Source organism: Falco biarmicus, chromosome 13 (genome assembly GCF_023638135.1).
Source record: "Falco biarmicus isolate bFalBia1 chromosome 13, bFalBia1.pri, whole genome shotgun sequence".
In the NCBI taxonomy this organism is placed as follows: domain Eukaryota; kingdom Metazoa; phylum Chordata; class Aves; order Falconiformes; family Falconidae; genus Falco; species Falco biarmicus.
Window position 1 is genome coordinate 9,043,905 of NC_079300.1, and position 23,617 is coordinate 9,067,521.

At 40.5% G+C, this 23,617-nt stretch overlaps 3 protein-coding genes across 4 annotated transcripts in view; 1 reads left to right on the forward strand and 2 right to left on the reverse strand.

Annotated features, from left to right (window-relative positions):
- Positions 1-5,929, reverse strand: part of GNB4 (G protein subunit beta 4) — a 78,147-nt gene extending 72,218 nt beyond the window's left edge. The window contains exons 1-2 of the mRNA XM_056358956.1: positions 5,845-5,929; positions 3,771-3,902 (exon numbers count right to left, since the gene is read on the reverse strand). The gene's annotated coding sequence lies outside the window, so the exon portion shown is untranslated. The remainder of the gene's footprint in view (positions 1-3,770; positions 3,903-5,844) is intronic.
- Positions 5,930-6,059: 130 nt separating this feature from the next.
- ACTL6A (actin like 6A) lies at positions 6,060-15,972 on the forward strand. 2 transcript variants are annotated; one of them, XM_056358830.1, is made up of 14 exons: positions 6,060-6,243; positions 7,183-7,259; positions 7,450-7,624; positions 8,000-8,100; positions 9,370-9,467; positions 10,160-10,254; positions 10,486-10,592; positions 10,677-10,766; positions 10,939-11,000; positions 11,321-11,435; positions 11,790-11,870; positions 12,843-12,938; positions 14,022-14,108; positions 14,666-15,972. In XM_056358830.1, exons 1-14 carry the CDS (start codon positions 6,219-6,221, stop codon positions 14,744-14,746), a joined length of 1,290 nt encoding a protein of 429 aa, XP_056214805.1. In that variant the 5' UTR covers positions 6,060-6,218; the 3' UTR covers positions 14,747-15,972. The 2 variants fall into 2 exon arrangements, with proteins under 2 accessions (XP_056214805.1, XP_056214806.1); XM_056358831.1 differs by lacking the exon at positions 6,060-6,243 and adding an exon at positions 6,346-6,872.
- Positions 15,973-17,236: 1,264 nt separating this feature from the next.
- MRPL47 (mitochondrial ribosomal protein L47) lies at positions 17,237-23,616 on the reverse strand. Its single transcript, XM_056358675.1, has 7 exons — positions 23,463-23,616; positions 22,855-23,000; positions 22,197-22,257; positions 21,309-21,405; positions 19,477-19,607; positions 17,974-18,069; positions 17,237-17,530 (listed from the first exon to the last, which is right to left on the reverse strand). Exons 1-7 carry the CDS (start codon positions 23,561-23,563, stop codon positions 17,413-17,415), a joined length of 750 nt encoding a protein of 249 aa, XP_056214650.1. The 5' UTR covers positions 23,564-23,616; the 3' UTR covers positions 17,237-17,412.
- Position 23,617: the final 1 nt, after the last annotated feature.

Consider the following 23,617-nt stretch of genomic DNA (forward strand, 5'->3'; position numbering starts at 1 on the left):
CCTGGTATCAGGACTCAAGGAAAGCTCATCATCTGCAGATCTTGTCAAATTCTGCACTGTACCACATCTTTTTCTGACAACACTTGGAAACACTGATTCCTTTCAGTTTCACTTGCAAGGATGATGTCTTGGGCCTGATACACCTCTTGGCTACAATTCTGCTGCACTGAAATAAAAGACACTTTTTATTTCATTATCTCATTGTAAAAGTGGTGAGAGAGAAGAATCTGACTTCAAGATAACCATGTAAGTGGAAGAAAAGGGATTACAAATTTGCATGTGATATAAAAATGAGTTCTTATAATAATTACTAAAAATGTTACAAACTTATCTGTTACAGCAATTTCAACGATCATCAAGTAATGCAAAGATCTTATCTACCACCACAACAATTTTTTAAAATGGAGTGTATTAATACAGATGTGTACTGATGCTGTAATTTAGCAGCTGATACTTTTGAACAGTGGTAGCATGACTGCCCTAGAATACTGATTTTCTGTGAATAAGTATTCAGATAAAGCACCACAATCCTAAGCCTCCCCACATAAATCGACGTCTCCTGAATAAAAGCACACTCTTTTCTGCATCAGACTTCTTGCTGCAGTGCAATTGCACTGCTCTACATACTCATTTTGAATGACAGAGTACATACTTCTCATAGTAATGACCTGAATGAATTTAAGAAAAAAGTGACAATCTCTTTGCAAACACCCATCCAGCAAACACGCTATTATTTTTCCTCACTACCGTTTAATAATTAAGTTTATTACAATCTCTTTTTTTGTGATACAATAATAGACACATCTAGAAAATCAAGCCAATGGCCTGTTTTTTGAAACCCAGTAAAAATAATGCTACTTTAGTTTGTATTCCAAAACCTAGTACAATGATGTTAATTGCCAGTGTCTGCCCCCTGCTTTGCCTATGCCCTCTCCTGGTGGTAGAATAAACACTGTACAGTATAGTTGTATAGTAAAACAAGCCAAGATTTCAAGCCTAACAGGGTTCCAAAAAGGTACCACAAAAAGTATCACAACTCCTGTAAGATCACTGATTACCACACCCCTACATCTCTGCTCCCAAGACTGCTTTATTTCACCCAATACAGAATGCATATGCAGAAACAGGGACTCAGGGCTCTCCTCAGAGGAGCCGGTTAATCAGGAGGCTCTCCTTTTGGATTCCTTACCTCTGGCTGCACAGAGCCATGATTCTTAGCTGCATGGTGTCACAGTTTGAAACTGCTAGTGAGGCAACACAGCACCCTCCTGGAAAGTAGGGAATGGGAATTTGAACCTTGCAAGGCTGAAGACAGAGCATCTGACCAAGAAACAGATCTGTACGCTCCACGCTACCTGCTCAGCGATTATAGCCAAACTTCCATTCTAGCAGTGCGAAGCGCAGGGGATCAGAATGCCTCATATAAGGTAAGGCTCTGCTGACACAAAGATCTGTTTATCAGGCTAAGCTGGCTTCACAACTGTAAGTGGCTTTGTTTCTACAGATGAGAGGTACTGAGCCAGGTCAGGTTTGGCCCAGCTGCCAAGCAAATAAGCCCTGCAAGAATCCAAAACGACGACAGACCAAGCACTAAGCCTCAAACAGTTAGTTCTGCCAGATCTGACCCAAATGAGACAGATGTACACAGGAGACTAATTTGCAAAGGGCGATACAGGCACACTTAAGTTCCAGCAAGGGCTGCCTTTACCCAGCAGACCTACTACCTCAGAACCAGTTCCAGACAAATGCTGCTGTACCACCTGCACACCGAGTCTGGCTCTGTGAATTCATATTATGCCCGAGCTAAACAAGGGAAGTGCTCTATAGTCCTCCAATTTGGTTACACAGAAACTCTTTACAGTTCAGAACAATAAAGCAGCACTAATATTACATGGGGTTTTCCTCCATTCTTCAGTGTATCCTAGCCACTATTATTCTAGCCAGTCAGCTTGAATCTCAGCATGAATTCTCTTTTTTTAACCCCCTCTCCAAAAACTAGTCAGGCCATCTACTGGTGATGGGAAGTTGACTGTACATTAACAGCAAGCACCATTACCTCTTCCTTCAAGCATGTTCTAAAATAAGAGCGAGTCATGAGTCTTTTACAAAAGGACAAGTTAAACACACAAGCTCCAAAGCTGGAACATACATTCCCGTGACTGCCTTGCTGGAGTCACTGAAAGATTTCAGACATATGTCCTCTCCTCAGCATTTTCAACCACTAAGCCCAAACATCCTGTACAGTGGTTATGCTGTTGTAAATCCAGGTTAAGGTGCCTGTCTTTGGTACATTTTATACAAAGCATTAAGTCAGCACCTGGATTCCAGCCTAAGGTAAGGACCAAAAGGTTAGGTGTGGAAATGTTGAGGCCCCTTAGTGAGGTTTTGCATTTAGTTTGGATTCTAACCCTTGCTTTGCAGAGGGACTTTGATAGTACATTTATACTCACGGCATCCCTTTAAGGAAGGGAAGTATTAAAATTGACTAAGTACCCAAGTACTTTAGGAAAGAAAGTGGGAAGATGAGAGGTCATACAAAGCTCTTGAGTGAAGGAGTATTAATGATTATTTTGCTTTTTCATCTACAGATGCTTTTTTAGTTCACATAAACATTCAAGACCTCTTCTGAAAATAAGAAAAACAAAACCTCTGACATGCATTTTGCAATCAAGAAACAAGAAGGAACACAGACGTTACGAATAATCCATTGTCACAGCCCGTCTTCTGCCACATTTAAAGGCTGGCACTGCAGTCTGGGAGATTGACTGGCAGTTGCATGACACTGTTCAAAAGCAAAAGGCCATCAGCCACCCAGTGGGGAAGTGCAGCTTGTTGAGAAACAAAATCACTGTTCAGTTTTGGCTTGACATATCCGTCACTTCCTACTTTGCTTTGTATTACCAAAAAGGTGAATGTGCTTGCTTGAAACAAGTACATCTCAATGAAGTTTAAAAACCTCAAAGCAATAATCAGGAAGCTTCAGATTCTCCAGGCTATCACTGACGAAATTAACTTTTGCTTACTAGTAAACGTCATCATTTCGTGTCTTGATTCATGCCTCACTTAGAAAATTATTCTTTCCTTTATTCCTGTGGACAATTTATGTTCATGTCTGGCTCTTGAGTTATATACCATATCACATACAGTAAATCAGCACGTGAAAGTCCCATGAAAAGCACATTGTTTGCATTATACCTGCACCAACAACTCCTGCCGAGATACTATGTTCATCTATACCAATATGGGAACCTAGATAATATTCACTGTTTCTATCTACTACAGTTTCTATCCTTGCTTCTGAGGTAACTAAGCAAAAATACTTCAAAAACCCCAAAAATTATTTGGGTACATTATGAACAGTTGTGGCAAAATCCTAGACTTCACCTGCTCTTATGCAAACATAGGATGATGTGCAGGAATTCACTGAAATAATCCTAGATTTGCATCTCTTTAAGCAAGGTTGGACTCCGCTGAAAAAAGATGCCTGGAGTCTATTTCTCTTGTGCATTAAACTCTGTACAGTTATCCACAATGCTGTAAAGCAAAGTCACTGTAAAACAACAGCAATTATGTTCTACACACCTTCCACTGGTGCAAATGCCTATAGAAGTGCAAGGCAGAGAAAAGTAAGACCTAGAGAGCTTTAAGTTTAAATTTCCTTCCCCATATCCTCCAGGCTTCTTGAGGATTACACAGATTTCGCTTTATTTTGTTATGCTTAATAAATCCTGAGGCTTCTAGATATCAGCATGATATTCAGTGCACATTACCTTGCAGTTCTTGCAACTGGTCCCGATCAGCCACTGGAGCAGTAAAGATGAGTCAAGTACAGGCATGCCTCACACAGCCGCAAGCCTCTTTATCCTGGCATGCATTTTCTGATGGCATCACTGGGGATTTTTCTGTGTTGAAGAAAAATAAAGCAGCAGAATGCTGTGTTTGTTTCTGGGTTGCAGATCAACCATAAGCAGGTCTTGTGCAGAGAGCAGGATCTGACTTATATCATACAAATACAATGAACCATTACTACAAAATAAAGTATGATCAGGAGCTAAATGAAGACCTGGCATTGTAATTCCAAATTTTCTGAACTGCTTTTCCTAGCCGCAGTTAAATTCCTCCTCCTCAAAGCACTCTACCTTGAGTATTAGTGCCACATACTGGAAATCGTAACACATCAACTTTAAAAGATTTCATAATACAAATTTGAGGTGCACTACCTTTATGAGGTACAGTTAGTGAAACCGCAGTATTTTTTTATCTTCCTAATGCTAGCATCTATATCAGTTATAATGCAATACATCTATAAAATGTAAAACCTTCTGATTTCTTAAGTGAACAATAAAATTATGCAGATTGCTCATTAAAGAAACAGAGAATCAAACTGTGTGTCAAATTAAATTCCTTGCCTTTGAGAGTCAGCAAGTCCAGTCACCTCCTGATATTCTCATAATTGTGCTTCAAAAACCCTACCCAACTGGTTGTCCCTTACTCTTGGATTTTACTGTTTTTCCTGTGTTTTAATTCAGGATGAGGCTTAAAGGGGGACTGCTGGTCACCAGCCTAACATTAACTGCAGCATCTTGGGAACCATAGTCTAAACACAGTCATCTAGGCTGTTTTTCTCCTTCACTAGCATAAGGTTTGCTGAAATTTGTAATAATGTGTTCTATTAGCATCAACTTTAAAAACTTCCTGAATAAAACTACTGGATACACCAAATGTAAATTTTATCTCTCTTTGATTAAATTCAGTGTAAATAAGGTGATATAATTGAAACTTAAGCTACAACTTAAAAAAAAAACCCAAAGCTTTGTACGAAGTTCTGAACTCCCTATCAAATTAAGACAAAGCGAGACTCATAGCAGTAATTTTTGTCTTACAGTGAAAATATAAGAAACACTTTTTTATTATTTAGTCCAATAATTGCTATTAAGTTCACTCCTTATGCTATGTAACACTTTATAGGTAAATGTAAAGCTAATAAATAAAATGTCATTGTATTATGCTTACTAAATCTTGATTAATCACTTGGAGATCCTCACTACGGCATTACAGAAATACGCTATACATCTTATGTGAACTTGAAAAGAACATTCATGATTACAGTATGACAAACACAACTCCCCCCCCCCCCAAACCAGCTTCCCATCCCCTCCAAAACAACTATCATAACAGGAATTCAAAAAGGTGCACACCAGGAATGCTTGCACTTTAAGCCAATTCCCCTGTTCTCCAGTTAGAATTTTAGCCTTCTGTAATGCCAACTGCTGGTTATGCCTGACATCTCTTTTTCTTGTTTCCTTTAATTCCAACTTTATAGTTTCCTCTCTCCAGTTGCTCTGGCTGAACACCAGGTTTGGCTGAGAACTCTGATGACAACAAGGCAATCTCAAATCCTAATTATAAGTTCAACTGCTAAGCTGGCAGCTGACCTGGCAAAATCAGAACTGCCCAGCTATCCAGACAAGGAAGATTCAGGGATCAGGGACCAGGGTCTGAGGAGCAAAGGAGTGCCCCAAGCGAGAAAGGAACAACAAAGGGTTGGGACATCAAGATACACTTTTAAACACTTTTTATTCTCAATGGAAGAGCCCAAAGGAGCAGTGACAGTAGCAGGAGAAGGACTCGGGGACGGCCCAGCTACAGTAACTCCCTTCCACTGCCGGCCTCTCTCCCCCAGAGACTGTCTTCTCACCCCGCTCCTCCAGATCCCCTCTATGCGGCAGCAAGCCCACCCCACAAGCCTTCAGGACTCCGAAGCGATCTTTCCCCAGTCCACCGAAGGCAGCAGCCTTCCCCTCAACCCACCCCCCCCACCCCATCTGCGCTCCCAGGCCTCACCAGCTCGCTCCTCACACCTCCCCACCTCGCCACTCGCCTCACACCGCCGCTCCCGCACGCACCGCACCTACGCCTGCTCGTTCTCTCGCTCGCTTGCCCGCCTTCCGCTTCCTGCCTCATGATTGGCTGTCCGCGGCATGGCCCCGCCTTCCGCCGGCCGCGATTGGCCGCCGTGCCCGAGCGGGCGGTCGACGGGGCGTGCGCGGCGCGACGCGACGCGGTGGGCGGCCACGGTGCTGCTATTGGCGGGAAGGCGGCGGCCTGCGGGGTAGGCCGTGGAGACAGGGGCGAAAGCGCTATTGTTGCCGGATCGCTGAGGACAGGAGCCGGCGGACACCGGGGCTGGGCAGTGCGGCGCGGGCTCAGCGGCAGCCATGAGTGGCGGCGTGTACGGGGGAGGTGAGTGCGGCGCCGCCTCGCTCGCCCGTCCTGTCCTCCCCTCCCCCGCCCTGCGACCGTTGCGCTCGGCGCAGTGCCGTGAGGCGGCGCGTGCAAGCCGCCGCTGGGCGCTTCCCGCCTCCCTCAGGCCCCGGCGCGGGGGGCCGCGGCCCGGCTCTCCCACAGCCCCGCGGCCAGGCCGGGGCCCTCCTGGTGCCCCCGCTTCCTAGAGACGCGGTGGCAGCGTGCGTGAGGGAGAGGACGCAGCGGCAGGCCTTGTTTGTGTCCCTGCCGGCGTCCGCTGCGCGGAGGTGCTTCCCCCGGAGACCGGCCGAGCCGTGACCCGGGGCTGTTAGCGCTGCTCGGGTGCGCGGTGGCCTGAGGGGAGCCCCGCGCCTGGGGAGCTGGGCGGCAGTTTCCTCCCGCTTGTGCGCAGCCTTCCCTGAGAGCTTAAAGCCCGGGTGTTTTGTTTCAGACTTGGGTTTCCTTTAGGACACGCAGAGCACCTCAGCGAGGATCGGGGCCCACGGGGATGAGGGCGCTTCGTGGTGTGGCAGCCTTCACTGACAGAGTCGGTGTTTGCAGGCCCACCATTCTAATTCTGATCACCCCGGGAGGTCTGGGCTCACCCGGCTTCGTGTGACAGTGAAGTTAGTGCTTCTTAAAAGCTTTATCTTGTAATCTACTTGGATGCAACTATGTGCTCCCTCTTCCGTTAAAATTCCCCTTTAGTTATGCCAAAGGAAGGTATCACAATGTTCCAGTTAGCACCTATCTGCAGTCTTCTAATAGCGCTCTGGTGACTGGAGTTCTGGACAAATACTTTTCTCCTTGCCTTGAAAAAGATGCCTGGCTTGCTTTTCTTCTTATGCAAGCAAAACAGACGGTGGGCAGGGGAAGGTCGGGGTTGTAGTATAGTGTAATAACCATTCACTGCCTCTTCATTAACAATCTTTTCAGATGAAGTTGGGGCTCTTGTTTTTGACATTGGCTCGTATACAGTGAGAGCAGGCTATGCGGGCGAGGACTGTCCAAAGGTGAGAATCTGTCAGACTCAATGGAAATGTAACATCAGTTTATGCCTTAGGTCTTGTTTGTTACTTAAAAGTTTACAGAATATGCTGGTTCTTGTTCTGACTGTATTGTGTAAGGAAAGCTCTGAATTTATGAGCAAAAAAACCACCCAAAATGCTAATAATTCTCTACTGCTTACCTTTTGCCTTACAGGTTGATTTTCCAACAGCCATTGGTGTGGTGCTAGAAAGGGACAATGGCAGCACTTTGATGGAGATAGATGGTGACAAAGGCAAACAAGGGGGGCCGACTTACTACATAGACACCAATGCCCTGAGAGTTCCAAGGGAAAATATGGAGGCCATTTCACCTTTAAAAAATGGAATGAGTAGGTGGTCTGCCTTTTTCTACGTGTTTTTAAAATAGCATTGCTAAGCTGTGAAAAGTCATTGATTTCATGTAAACAGATGCTATGTATGGTAACAGAAGCCATAAGAACGGATACCCAGTTTACAAATTGCATGAAGTCTAGTTGGTTTACAGTGCTGGTAGACTTTCAGCATAATACTTGAAGCGTTATAGCCATGATGGTAACAGAGGAGGATAATTCTGCGAAACTGTTACAGGAGTTGTATGTCTGCTGAGAATAGCTTTTGACCCAAGAGCTCTACACAAATAAAAAGCATTGGAAAACCTTTATGTATTTATGAAGTGGAACAAAACTTAGAAGTAACTAATCTTTTTTGCTTCAATGTTGTTACAGTTGAAGACTGGGATAGTTTCCAGGCAATTTTGGATCACACTTACAAGATGCATATTAAATCTGAAGCAAGTTTGCATCCTGTCCTTATGTCCGAAGCACCGGTGAGTAAAAGCAGCTTTGCACTGTGTTAAGTCTTAACGGTATCTTCTTGCTGACTCTGCAGACATTAGCCTTGGACGAGTCTGACAGTGGCTTGTTGGTTACCAATTTAAAACCTAGCTACAGAAATAACAATTTTAAAGTACTTTGCCAGGTTCTGTAAAGTAATCTGTTATTAAGAAAAACTTCCAAAGAAGAGAATGGCTTTTGAAATAGTTTGCATGAGCTGTATCAGAAAGTATTTAGAATGTGTTATTGTTTTTTACTTATTGAAAAGAAGTCAAAAATAAAAAAAATATCTTACTGCCTAGAATAAAAGCAAAAAGATGTTTGGATGTCTTGCATGTATTAAGTTACTCTTAATAAAATGCCATTGAAAATCTGATGCTTCATTCAGCCTTACAACTAATATTATGTGACAGAGAAAAATAATTATTATGGAGAAGTTTTAATTTTTCTGTCTTTGTTTCTGTAAATGGCCCTGTAAGGTGAATGAAGTGGATGAATACAAATTTCTGGGAAAATACGTAGACAGGGTTTCTGTCACTTAATCATGCTCACTGTTTGAAGAACAGATCTTCAAGTCAGAATACAAAAGGTAGACATGCCATACAAAAGTTATGCCTTTTTTTAATTAAATCATAGGAAAAACAATTTTCTTTTTCATTGTTCTCTTGTGTTGAATCGTAGCTTGTGGAGTATGGATGAATTTGCAATGGTTCCTTCATGTTTGATGGCTTAGTGGGTGTGTCAGTAGAGGTTCCCATTAACTTTCTCCTTACAGAATGTGTTGGCTTGGAATATTTGATCTATATATCCTGGATTAAGTGCACATGCAGTAGAACTGTAGGAAGATAGCTTGAAAACAGGAAAATCTAGATTGACTTTTCTTCCAACTGGGCAAGTTACTTCATGTATTTTTCCCCTTGTAACATGTTACTTGTTTCAGAGAGTTCTTTGAGAGACTGATATTGGAAGAGAGGTAAAAATGTAAAGAAACTTTTAGTATAACAGTAAAAATGTATATCACTTTTAATTCTGTATGATAGATAAGCATTAATAGATTGTAGTAGAATTGGAATAAAAAAGGTCCTAAAGAAGTAAGTTACTAGAAATCTGTCCAGAACTTTTGTATCGTTTGAAACCATGGCTATAATAATTCTAATTACTTTTTTATTATGTTACCATCTTTTAGTGTGCTATAGTGATCCTCAAGATAAACACATCTTTTTGGTCACTTATTTGTGGTTTGGTTTATTTTTTTTTTCTAGTGGAATACTAGAGCAAAGCGTGAAAAACTGACTGAATTGATGTTTGAACACTACAACATCCCTGCTTTTTTCTTGTGTAAAACCGCTGTTCTAACAGCGTATCCTTTGGAATGTCTCACCACCTCCCTCCGTACTCCCCAGGAAATTACAGTAAACTTATTCTAGGCAATTCCCAGTATAACAGCATGTCTAACTTTTCTTCTTTCAAATTATTTTTTTCCATAAACATCTAAGGAGGAAGTAAACAAATTCCATTTCTGAACTTTAAAGCTTTAGATCTCAGTTTTGAAGTTCTCCCAATCTGACTGTTTCCCTTGGAGGCGATGTCTATTTTTTTTTCTCTTTGTAATTTTATTCCCATTGTATACCATGGGTGAGAATATTACAGACCTGAAATGGAGGTGTCCAGGCTACTAAATACAGTAGCTGCAGCTTGAAGTTCGTATAGCCTTAAGATGAATATTTGTAATTATTTTAACCTAATGACATGTTTTCAGCTTCAGAGTCTAAATGAACTGGATGTATTAGAGCTTGTTGAATATTACTGACGTGAAGTCTCACCTTTGTACATCCAAAGGTCAAGTGAGTTCACAGATAGAACTTAAATGCTATTCTCTCTGTGAGGTTGTGCACCTCACAGAAAAATGATACACGCTGGAAAACATCAAGTTCTTTGGTAGAGCCAAGGAATAACACATCAGAGTCCTCATTCCTAGTTATGCTCTAATTGTACGGCAGTGTTTTTTTACAAAGTGAAAATTACAATATTTTCCTTAATCATTTTGGCTAGCTTTGCTAATGGGAGATCTACAGGTCTCATTTTGGATAGTGGAGCAACACACACAACTGCTATTCCAGTGCATGATGGATATGTACTTCAGCAAGGTAAAAATTTTCATTGGTAACAGCATTGTAGTATTAAGGTCAAGTTACTCTTTCTTCCACTTTTATCGTTTTGTTACTGTTTTTAAATCTGAGTATCCCCTTAAGTATGGAAAGAAAATGCCTAACAGTGTTCGCTGACAAACAGTTTGTTGAGAGAGTTTATTCATTATTTCAGTGCTTTCCAGCTTGGTGGTTTTTTGTTTGGTTTTTAGTCATCTTTTTGTTTTCTAGGTATTGTAAAATCACCACTTGCAGGAGACTTTATTACTATGCAGTGCCGGGAGTTGTTTCAGGAAATGAACATAGAGATAATTCCTCCATATATGATTGCTTCAAAGGTGGGAAAAAATTTTATTTAGTAAGTGTTTGCTTGGGGAGAGGCTTAAATGGTTCACTGATGATCATGTTTCCTCCTGTCTCAGGAGGCAGTTCGTGAGGGGTCACCAGCAAATTGGAAGAGAAAAGAGAAGTTACCCCAGGTCACTAGGTCTTGGCACAACTACATGTGTAATGTAAGTAGGTCATTTCTCCCACTCTCAAACTTCCCTAGGCATCCCATAAAGAGGTTTTGTTTGCAAGTATATCAGGTTTTCCTCTTGAACTAGAAAAACTTTAAAAAGTCAGTATCAATTCTATAAAATTGAAGATGAAATTCTTATAACCATGTTGTTCTTAATTCCATAGTGTGTCATTCAGGATTTCCAAGCTTCTGTCCTCCAAGTATCAGATTCAACCTATGATGAACAGTATGTTACTGTTTTCCTTCTTGTAAAATTATCAGTTGTGCATGGGGTGCTTAGTCTGTTCATTGCTGATGGCTGGTTTTGCTACAGAAGGAGTTTTTAGATAAAAAACATTAATTTCTGAAAGTAGAAATACAGTGCATATCCAGGTGATAGTTTTTTAGTATTCCCAGATGCATGAGATCATAATAAATATTCTCAAATGAGTAAGTCATATCAATCACAATATTCCCATTGAAACCTTAGTTTATAATGCTACTTAGATAACTTAACATCCTGTTTACACAGCAATTTAATATGTTTCTCTCTGACTGATGCTCCAGGGTAGCAGCACAGATGCCAACGGTTCATTATGAGTTCCCCAACGGCTACAACTGTGACTTTGGTGCTGAGCGTCTAAAAATTCCTGAGGGATTGTTTGACCCTTCAAATGTAAAGGTAAAACAACTATCATCTGTAGCAACTGGAAGGCTTTACATTACTAGATTTTCATATGGCTTCTTTTTGTATGATGTTCTTAATTTCACGATTTGTATGTTTGTATTTACACTGTGTGGTTCTCTTGGGGGTAGTTTGCCTGTGTTCTATTAGGGTTGGGCAAGCAAAGGATGAAATATCGTTCAAAATGGGTGGTGATGAGCTCAATGGAAAAAAAGGAATATTTTTTTTCCCCTTCCCTAAAAATGCTTAGCTCCGTTTATGGTAATACTTTTTAAATTCAGCTAATTCAGGGCTTTTATATGCCTTGCTCCTTTGAAGTGATGATGTGTAGATTACTAATTTTAATTCTAGGGTTTATCTGGTAACACGATGTTGGGTGTGAGCCATGTTGTCACAACAAGCGTTGGAATGTGTGATATAGACATCAGGCCGGTAAGTGTTAGTCAGAAATACTATTTTAAGGCATTAAGGCATAGATATTTTTATGTTGATACAATTTTTTGGGACTAGAATACTGTTAGTGAAGAAGTGTGGATTTCCTAGGATAACAATAAACACATTAGAATAATTCACCAAGTATTACATATTCATATATAGGAATATGTACAATTACTGTTTTGTCTTACAAAATGCTAAATCAGGATTTTTATTTTTTTTTTACTTGTACTCAGTGTTTCTGCCTATATTTAAATAGCTGATGTCCAGATTTTGCGGCTGGCACTGCATAATGTGCATTGGATTGGTTTCAGATGAGCATTTTATGTTCATAACTGTTCGTCTTCAGATTTTTAGGTGTGGCAGATATACTTTCCTAAACATAACCAAACATATGGAACTTATGTAGAGAGTAAAAGGAAGAAAAGAGGTTTTAAAGGAAAACTTTCTTTTTAAAACTATGTTTTAACTTTCTCAGTTTGAAAATATTCACATTTGAGGCAGACTGCATGGGGGTTGCTTCAAAAAATTTTCCTCTTAATTGGCATGTCAGGCAGGCTTAGTAAGCCAGGCCATGGTTTGCGTTCACCTGCTGCAGCATTAGTGAGATCGAAAACTGTTGCAGTGCTGTGGGTTTTCCTTTGTGGTTAGAACATCCAGCTTGAAGAAAACCAACAGTTTGGTTACAGGAGATACCTGTAGGTGTAGGGGTCTCTTTAGTAGAAACTATTCTGCAAAATCATTTAGAATCATTAATCACATGGTTTCTGTCTTCCTTGTATAGCTTAATATTAAGCTGTCTTGAAATATTTTTTCAAGTGATTAAAAAATCAAATATTGTTGGCATCAAGTAATGCATTATTGCTGTTGATTGTATGTACTTGTGTGTCATTCCTCTCTATTCTGTGAAACAGTTGTTTTCAGAATGGTTTCAGAGTTAATATTGTAGGTTGCTTATTCTCTTTTTAGGGCCTCTATGGCAGCGTGATCGTTGCAGGAGGAAACACACTAATACAGAGTTTCACAGACAGATTGAATAGAGAGCTGTCTCAGAAAACTCCACCGGTAAAACAACTCTTTCATAGTTGGCATAGAATTACCGTTTTGTTTTTCTGCCACATAAATACATGAGCACATGTCATAGCTTTAACTTTGTTAGGAACCCAACAGCTGAAGAGATTTCTGTGGGCTAAGAAATCTCCTCTTTCTCTAAAGAAAAGAAAGAAGTCTTGAAAACTTCTTATATGAAATTAATTCCAGCAGGTATTGTAACTGCTTTCTGAATATGTTACTTTTCCATTCCTACTTTCAGATTGTGATTCTAAGTTCTGTAATTGTCCCTAAGCAACAGTCACTGTTTCCCTTGATGGCCTCTCTTCTGAAGTGCTGCTGACTAACTAGAGGCACATTCAGTCATTCTGCCTGAGGTCTTGTCACTTTGTCATGGGAATTGTTCTTCCTGGATTCTACAGACAGCTCAACCTACTCATAGATAAAACCTGGTGATTTAACATACTTGTATTTTTCTAAATCACTTGATATCTAAGGTATTAATACCTTACACCTATGTTCTTGAGAGCACATATAGCTTATTATATTTCTTGAATATTGGTATTTAAGTAAAAATGTTCTACTTGTAGAACTCTGCAATCATTAATGTTATGAGAAACTGAGAAGGGTAGTTATTTGCTGCTTCTTATAATAGCTGGGGACGAACCCATTGAAATGCAAAGATTTTATTGCCAAAGGCATTTTGAAAACAAAATGAATGAAAGGGTCCAAAAAGGACTAGACCAATTAAGTTCAGCAACAGTAAGACACTTTAGTCCCGATGCAGTTAGAAATGATAATGTATACTGTGATTATTGTTGCTTTCTACCTGCCCTATTTCTAGCTTTAAGAATTTGCTGCTGCTCCCTGTTGGGAAACAGGATAAAAGTCACACGTGTTCTTCTACCACTATGGCTATTCTTGAATTCTAAGTACAGGGCAAATGAGCATTATTGCAGGTTTAATAAAACTGACGTTTTTCGCCTGCATGCTGGTATATACACCAAGGTCCTTGTGCTGTCCTCCTCTTGTCTTTCAAGGTCACCAGCCTACAATTTGTCTGGTTGTTCTTTCATGTTTATCTCCTTTTCTATTCAGAGCATGCGCCTGAAGTTGATAGCGAACAACACGACAGTGGAGCGGAGGTTCAGCTCGTGGATAGGGGGTTCCATTTTGGCTTCTTTGGTTAGTAACCCTGTGTTACTATGTTGCTATGCCAAGCAGCACCGTCACCCAAAAATCTAATTCCGCATTAAATATGCATTGCAGAGTTTGTGCTACCATAGCAATCATAATCTTGTCTATCCTTGTGGTAAGGTGAACAGAATCTGTTTAAAAAAGGAAGACAACATGAGCATTTCCAATCAAATAATAACTTGCCACATTCTCCCCGTTTTTAACAGTATGGTGCAGGCTTGAAATACGCTATCTAGAAATGACGTGTATACTGTGAAACTTAATTCTGAAGTTAATTCTACAAGTTACTGCATACTGAAATCATTTGTGGGGATTCATTTAGCAGTATGGGAAAAGGAGACTGAAATCACCTTTCCTTTCTGCAAACGTCCTGTCTTTAGTATAATCATTGGCAGTATAAAACTCAGAGGGAAAGGGAGTTAAGCAGGTCAAGTCCTCTTATCCTGTTTAATGTAAAGACTTGCTTGTTTTTCCTCCTTGGAAAAGCTAATGTTGTTTCACTTAACCTTCACTTGTTTTCTGATTTATTGTTTGTTTGTTTGTAGGGTACTTTTCAACAGATGTGGATTTCTAAACAAGAATATGAAGAAGGAGGGAAACAGTGTGTAGAAAGAAAATGTCCTTAAACCTCTTACTGTGAAAACTGCTGCCTGCTCAGTGCTCCTTCTGTTTTATAGCTTTAGCATACTCAGGAATGGGATGGACTCTTTTTTTTGTAGAAAGTTTATATTGGATTTTTTGCATAATTCAAGTTCCATTTTAACAAAGCTTAGAAATTTTGAGAGATTAATTGGTATAGCACCAATAGAAAAAGGATGTTTACATCCTTTGTAAAGCAATAATTCATGTAACAAGCATTTTATAATTTTGTATAAATGTCTATTTTCTCTAGTATCTTTTCCTGGGAACAGCTTTACACGTTGGCTAATAGAGGCATAACCCTGAAAATGCCTGTGCAAATTTATTAAACAATCTCTTGTCTACTTTCACATACTAGTCTTCCTTGCTGGTACTTTGGCCTTAAACTGCTCTTATTTCTCTCTTTAAAAATAAATGTTGGTCTTTTATATTTGAGCAACTTCGTGAGTACTTGCAGAGAAAGTTACTCGTTTTAAAAATGGAAAGTTTGTATTTAGTAAGCTACTATACGTCACTCAGTTCAGCATGAACTTTCACCGTCTCATGAAAATGTTACATTCCATGTAGCAAATGTTACATTAAGCACTGGCCTGCTGATTTTCCATTATGGAGCAACTTCATTTCAGCAAACAATTAGTGCTTTCCACCTGATTTTAAGAATGTATATAATGCCTGTGTGATGTAGGTGAGAAGCAAAACTTGTTTGAGCCAGGGAAGTTAAGGCAAAGAATTGTCTAAGACTAGAATAGTCATAGAACTGAGGATGTGGCTTGATGTTTCTACAGGCAGCTGTAACTCATGGGGGCAGTCACTACTTCTTATTGCTGGTGTAGCTCCCTCGGCTGACTCGCAGCAGGGTGGGTAAGTGCCTGTTTTGCGTGGGGAGTGCGCTCAGGGTCTGAGGAAGCAGGATGGCTTTTTCTCAACAGGAACTAGTTGTCAAGATGTAGCTCTATGTTGCTGTTAAGCTTACTTTAATTTACAACTGTGTGATGTTCTGTATCGGGACACAGTGAAGTTTTGCTCCTTACCTTAAAAGCTGTGGAAAACCAAATAGCATTTAACTGACTTTAAAAGATATATAAATAAGTAATGTAAACAGTACTACTGCATTTTCCCTAGTCTAAAAGACCTTGTGCAAAAATAATCATGAGGCCTCTAGCTGAAAACAGTTTCACATTACCTCCAGTTAATAAAGTAATTTATCAAAACAGCCTGCTTTTGTCTTATCGTAATAACTGTTAGTTGCTCACCCCAGATTTTGAAAGCTATTGACAAACCGTATTTCTCTCACAAAATGAGGCCAACTTAGTCAGCTTCAATAGGTGATAGAACTCACCAGCTATTGTCACGCTGGAAGAAAAAGACTTCAGTCAGTAAAATGTGGAATGGCAACTGAACTTGTACCTTAGCACGTGGCAATGAGCATTTTTTTCTAAAGGTCCAGTGGCATCAGGGAAGTACTAGGACTGACTGGACAGCTTGTAGCTAGAGGTGAAGATAAAAAGAAGGGGTTTTTGGTTCTCTTTGTGAAATGACTGTGCTTAAGTTTCGTTATGTCTGTTCAACTTTTATCTTGTGTATCATCTTAAAAAAAAAAAAGTTCTATGCAGTATAGTGGTAATACTTGTGAATGTTCCAGCACCATATTGAGAGCAAAACACTTTCTGGGGTTTTCTCACCATTGTCTGTTGATTCTGTCTAAGAAATGGATATTTTATGTGATGCAGAGGAGTAACTGAAGGTTAGGATGATGGAAATAAAAAGATCTGTATCTTCTACAGTTTTGTTAGAACACTGTAAACATCAAGGGAACCAGACAATACGGCATAGCACACTGAGCATTCAGCTGAGGTTGTATAGAAATTTGGAGTAAAGTCACAAATAGTAGTCTTTCAGGAAGCAAAAGTTTTCATGAAGTAGGTGTTTACCATTGAGAGCAGTAGCAGTACCTTTCTACTTCAACTTTACGGAAGACTATTGCCAATCTTCCTTCAAACCCTGTGCACACTGCAAAAAAACATTGCTCAAATGTTTTACTTTGTCATGGGTATCAAGAAATCTAGGTCTCAAAACTGCATTGGTGAAAGTTCACGTTCTAAGTATTTCATACTTTCTAACAAACTGGACTTTAAGCAGGGAAAACCTCCTTGTAGCAGACTGAAAAAGCCTATTTCCCTCTGGTTTTATGCAGAAAGCACGTGTAGCTTAAGTGACAAACCTGTAACTCAGATGACCAGGGAAGAGAGGCTAGTATGTGAGTTTCCGAGGTTCTCATGTTTGTCTGGGTTTAATGTGTATTTTTTAAACTAAACTGGGTAAATATCCTGAGACACTATACTTACATGGGGCAGTCAGTTGCTGCTTTTCACTGCTAATGTGTGTCTCGCTTTTGTAATAGTTGGTTAATCCATCATTTTTCAAACGCTTCTAGAAAACAACTGTTAGGATTAATTTCAGTTACGCACCAAGGCTGCTTTTTCATTCCAGATAAATTTAATTTAAGTCAAATGTGGGATTAAAAAAAACACCAGATGAAGACGACCCTCAGGAACGCTCAGGCTAGTTGTCGACTCGTTTCAGAACTCGTTTCATGTTCCAGTCAGAGGTACTCAGGTACTCAGCCAGTTGCTTGCAGCACTCTTGCAGTATGTTACTGGCCCTGAGATTTCACAGCAAGATGAGGGAACTTAATTTGCAAGAGCTTCTGCCTCTTCCTCTCTAGGTTTTGCCTTCTTGCCCTTATACGTAAAGATTTTTCAAGTCTAAGCCTGAAATAAAGAAGTCAGTGTGGTTAATTTCTAGATAGGTTGTATAACAACCTTAATGAGCTCAACCCCCTAATCAAAGAGAGGCTCCCAGTGATTAACAACTTCAGTATTAATTTGCTTTTGATGAGCAAAAATGCCTGCTAAGCAAATAAATATTGGTTTTCTGCTGCTTTTGAATCCTACAGAAATTCAACCTCTGGGAGGATCTTAGGTAGTCTGCACAAAGTTTTACAGTGCAACTTCACAGATAACCAAGTCTCTTAATAACTAAGATGGAAACAGCAAGAAGAAACAAGAGCAAGCTGTAATTTTAAAAAGCCTTATTTTCAGTGTATTAGCTGTAAAACCAACAAGATAATTACTCCTTTTTTCCTTGTGAAGTGGAACAAGGAAGACTGAGGAACATACCAGAAAATAACTCAATGTCAAAAAAATCTTTTTACCTGATGAAGCGATCCACGTGAGGTAAGTAATAGAATTTCCTCTTTCGGTATTTTTTGTTCAAGTACCATGGTATTGGCCATTCCTTATAAGTGTACCTGTTAAAGACAGATGAAAGTGATTACAGAACATACACTTTTTGCCTTCGTTCTTGAATTCTACCAGTTGCACTTGGTTACAGTACAATGGTAAAGGGGTCTGACCAGTAGATCACAGAATTTCTGTGTGGGTATCTACTTTCAGCTCTATTGCTGGCTTGGTTTGTAAATACATCTCCGATGTAGCTCAGTGTCTTTCTGTCAAAAGCAGTCTTGCTTCAAAAACTATGAAGAGAGGGCCCAGTATAGATAGTGATTCTTTGCACTTGTATTTGAAGTTACTCCATAAGAAAACTTTCAAACGCTAATGTGAACAATTTGTGTGAGTAAAGTTTTGTTTCTACTACAGTATTCTTTCAAATGCCAGTGTTGGGAGTGTCATGTTAAGTACAAATCTGCCTGAACATAAGTCTTTCTCTTCTGCTTGGGGTTTCTCTTGCAGATGGGCTGCACAGATGGCTTATGCAGGCTTACCTACAGACTCCAGTGCATCCAGATTGTGTCAGACCTACTACTATCTGTATTGCAGCTTCTGCATGAGCTTAAAAGACCATTTCATACTGTCTGCCCCTTCCCCCTGCTTCAACTGCGGACTGGGCTTCCAAATACAAGGGCAAACCCTTCCTTGTAGACAGTTTCTCCAAGCAGAAAGAGATACACAGAAGCCTTATCCCTAGAGATGTAAATCTAGCAGTTGGTGCATCTAGTACCACTGCTGATTTATATTTAACGGGTAAACAAATGGATAATGACGGAAAAGTCACCATTATTATAGTGTGTGACCTTCTGTTATCTACACTGTTACTGCAAAGCTGAATACTGTAATTAGTGCTCCTGAAGGCAATATGATGACAGTAAAATACCAGTTAATGAAACAGCAGGTCCTGCCAGAGCCTTCAGCAGCATCACCTGAAATTATAGATTACTGAAACTATCTGGACAATAATAATTCTAAAGGTAGAAGCTTCCAAGTTAATTATCTGCCAAGTAGGGAAATCCAGTGGATGTTTATGTGGTCTCATGCAATAGTCTGTGATTGTCCCCAAATATGCGGATTTTGCGTTTTAACTAGGGACATCCAGATGGCTCAACTTGAACAGTACTCCCTAGTTCATTCATGCATTACAGAACACCTACAGTAACAGACATCCTCTGAGTACAGAAACCACTTAGTTACATGGCACTAGCTCTGTTACGATTGGTAGAGTTTGCCGTAGATTTATTTAGCAACAATTATAACCACACCAATAAAAAAAAACAATACTCAAGGAGAAGTGAATGCTGACCAGAAAACATGTTTCCTTCTATACATAATCAAGAAGGTATGTATATACTGTAAGGATTTTCTGATAGAGACATGCCACAAGAAAAATTCACATGTATGAAAAAAAGTTCTCTTTTCCATACCAGTAGGTGCGTCCCAGGAAGTCATGCCTCCACTCGCCAGGTGCTGGTTTTTCATGGCCAGTTTGTAAAAGCCTCAAAGCAATTTCTCTTTCTCTGACAACCAAGTCTATATTTCTCATAGACTTTTTAACCTGGAAATAGGACACAGTTTTAGGATGGGCCAACAAAACACAATGCTGACAATTAGTAAGATCTCAAGTGAAGATCTAAGACAAAATTTAAAAGGAAAAGCAAAGGCAAAACAGACTAGGAGCTCCATCATGAGTTACCTCACAGTTGTGGACGGAGTGAAATGGCTGAATTGTCCCTGTGTACTAGAACAGTCAAGAATGGGTGCTTTAAAAATCTAACTTACAAGTAGAACAGATATGAAATAACTGATGGTCTGATATTTGATTAAAGGCTAGCTGGCTAATACATAAAGCCAGATCTAATGCTGATGCTAGAAGTATAGAAAGCTCTGAGGCAGGGTGGGAAGGAAGTAGGAGAAGCAAATAGAAGGTAACGCTGTATGTTTTTCTGTCAGATGGTTTCTACTGGTTGGCTGTTGTTCTAGTTCTTCACTCTGGAGTCTGGTCACAGCCTTGGTAATGCCTGCTGGCATTAGAAAGCTGACTTGACCGAGCTGTGACAACTGAGTTGAAAGTTTTTAGTCAGGTCTGTCTCACAAGATTACTGTAACACACTGCGTTACATATGGCAATGTTAAATGTGTTGGGGAGCTGCTAGAGCAAATTTTAATAAGCAGATTGCTGTATTTTGTCTCTGCAATCACAGCATTTAACTGGTGCTTGACTTCTGCTTTTCTTGGGCTTCAGCCAAAACCAAACAGGCAATTAGTAAGATTTGACTTTTGAAGCACTTGGGGCCACTTACTTAAGTTCTCTCCCAAAACAAGTTCTACTGTGATTTGTAATTGCTGAATATGGAATTTGTAGGTGGGGCTAAGCAGAAAATACCATTCAGAATGGGAATCACAAGATAAAGTTGAAATACTGTATTGTCATAAATTAGAACAAGGTACACTAAGAGATCCAGAGAAGAGTTTTATATTGGATCTTGCCTAGTGTATAAGTACAGTGATGAAATGACAACAGACCAAATAAATCCATGTCTGACACAAAAAAATCATAATGCAGTTGCAGGTGCATGTGGTGGCAAGTAACAGTCAAATTATTAACCATATGAAGAAAATCAGATTAACAGTGTAAAGGTCAGTCTTTTCACAAATCAATTTGGATAAATACGGGGGTATCTGGGAGTATCTCTTGTGTCAAACAGCTGTATTATTTAACTGGCCAGTGAAACTGCCAATTTCCATCTGTGAGTCATAAGCATAGAGATGGCAGTTAATTTATAAGTAAATCAAGTTTTCAACAGTAAAGATACTGAGTGAAGAATTTAATAAATCAGTGGCAGAACTGCAATAATGCAGAAGGAGGGAATGACAGAAGTGAAGACAAACATGAACCAAAGGGCCCAAGTTTGGAGATGACAATGTCAGAGGCAAGGAGATGGCAGCAGTTAAGTAGCTAAAAAAAAGTTTGTGGAGGGTAAGGATAGAGATAATCTTGAAGTTTTACTGGAAAGTTTCTAAAAATCCTCTAGTGCGGTTTCAGGGCATGAAGATGGCGAAGTATTTCTTAACACGATACATGATATAGCAGGTGGAAAGGCCTTTTCCACTATGTTGCTTGGGCACAGTGTTTGTGCATATACTAAAATCAGGGGAATAGCTTAAAAAAAAGGTCTGCAACAAGGTTACAAACACTTCATCTTTCATTCAGCAATTTTACTTACAGTTATGTTTTTAGCTAGTATGAAAAAGTTACCTTGTCTAGTCGTTCCGGACTTGGCATAGGCCTGTGTTGTCTTTTTGATTCTTGCTCTAACGTTAAAAGCATGTTTTTTTCCTTCAGTAGGACATACCTAGATCAGAAAGGCACAGTACTTAAAAAATAATTTCTGGATGCATTAGTGATTAATGATTCACTACCCTGCTGGATAGAGCACCGTTATCCAACCTATAATCCCATACCCTATACCTGCTAGCTTCATAGAAGGATGCAAAAAGATACTGACCAACTGGAGAAAGCCCAGTAAAGGTGGCGAGGGGAGGGCTGATGTACAGGACGTACAAGGAGAGGCTGAGGAAGACAGGTTTACTTAACCTGAAATAAAGAAGGCTAAGGAGGGAAGAGGTTAACATCAAGTAGTTTCCCACTACCTGGACAGAGACTCTTCTTACAGGTGCACAGCAAAAGGACAAGACATGGCAAGGTAAAAACTATTCACGGTAATAACCTGGCACAGGTTGCCTGGAGTGGTGATGCAGTCTCCAGCCTCAGAGACTTTCATAATCAGAATGGATGGAGACCTGAGCAACCTGATCTAATTTACTTGTTAGCTTCACCAGAGGTCACTTACAACCAAGCGTGTCTTTCAGTTCAAACAAGTCCCAAAGAGTTTAAACTCAGCCTCGTTGTACCAAACCTGAAGTTTTTGTACTGGATACAACCATCACACAACCACCTGCAGTACGGCTCTTGTATTCTAAGCAGTACCAGAACCTTGGCTGTTCCAAGCCCAAAGTAGGCTTAAGCATGCAGAGCTGTATGGCAGACTAAACTTACTGGCCAGTAAGTTCACTAGCCACATTTTAATACAACGTGCAGAGCTACTTTGAAACAAGAGAAGCTACTCCAGTAAAATTTACTTACCAAAGTTTGTGCAAGTCTTCACTACTCTTGCCCCTTAGTTGCTTTATATTCCATGCATCCCCTGTAAAAAAAAAAAAATAATTAAAAATTAAAAGATCAAGTTAATAGAACAAAGTTCACCAATTCTGAAAAAAAAAACCCACCCATGCTTCTATTAGCAGGCTCAGCTGACGTAACTGAACAAGGACAACTTTTTTAAAAAACTACTGCTTGGGAAGCTGTGCTTGTGGATATTCAGCTCTACTTTCAATATACAAATACATTAAAAAGGCAATTACATGTACTGTTTATTTGTGTTTAGAAAAGGCTGGAAACAGGGATATCTATAAGATAAACCTTTACACTGAAGTATTTTTCTTCCATAGTACCGTATATTTCTTCAAAGAACACCTCTTCTGTGATACGCACACTGAAGAGCAAGGCAGAGGATCTACAACACAATATTTTGCTGCATAGAGCTACTTGCTTTCATAAACACGGAATACACGCAGACAAAATTAATAGGCATAAAGATGCACAAGTATATGTATGTACATACACATATAAATAAAGTTTCATGTAGCTATGAATACTTCCAATAATGCAAAAGAATCGGTCAGATTTCAGCTGAGCAAAAGTGACTCAAAGATTGCCATCAGAAATGCTAAACAAAACTCACCAGACTTTACACTTTTTTCTCCCCAGTTTCCTGGATCATCAAAAAACTCCTCCAGACCTTTCCGAGACAAAGTAGTGTGCAGAAACTTCAGCTGACAGAGGGGCTCAACTTTTGCTAGGCCCTTGTGGAACAGATTCAGCGTCAATCTGCATAAGAATCAGAAGGAAAACTATGTATGGTAAGAAAAATGGTATTCAGCTACATTAGACTGTTTAATTCAAAGGCACAGGTCCTACAGGCAGAGGAATGCCCCAGTCTAGGGGGGGAAAAGGCACGGGTTTAGTTCTTCATAAAAACGTCAGTTTGGTGTTTTCTCCTCCCCCACGTCTCACTTAATACAGATACTCGGGGATAAATAAAAATTTGAAAATTAAAATAGTAAGTTTGAACTACGCGGTACAAGAACACGTTCTCCTACGGTGACCAAACGGCGAAAGCAGCAAGCGCAGGGTGTAAGCACAACCCCGAGCCAGGCCGGAGGCGCTGGCACGCCGGCGGCCCAGCAGCGGGCGGGGGAAGCTCGGCCCAGGCGCCCGCGGGCAGCCCGCCCCGCAGCCCGCCCCAGCCAGCCGGCGGCCGAGCCTCAGCCCCCGCGCCGCGGAGCCTACCCGGGGGGGCCGGCAGCCGCGGGGCCCGGCCACGCTCCTGACAGCCGCAGCGCGCCCGGGAGGCGCCGGCACAGCGCGGCCACCGCCGCGGCCGCCGCCATGACGCGCACCGCCCCTCCCACAATGCCCAGCGCCGCGGACGGCGTCCCGCGAGG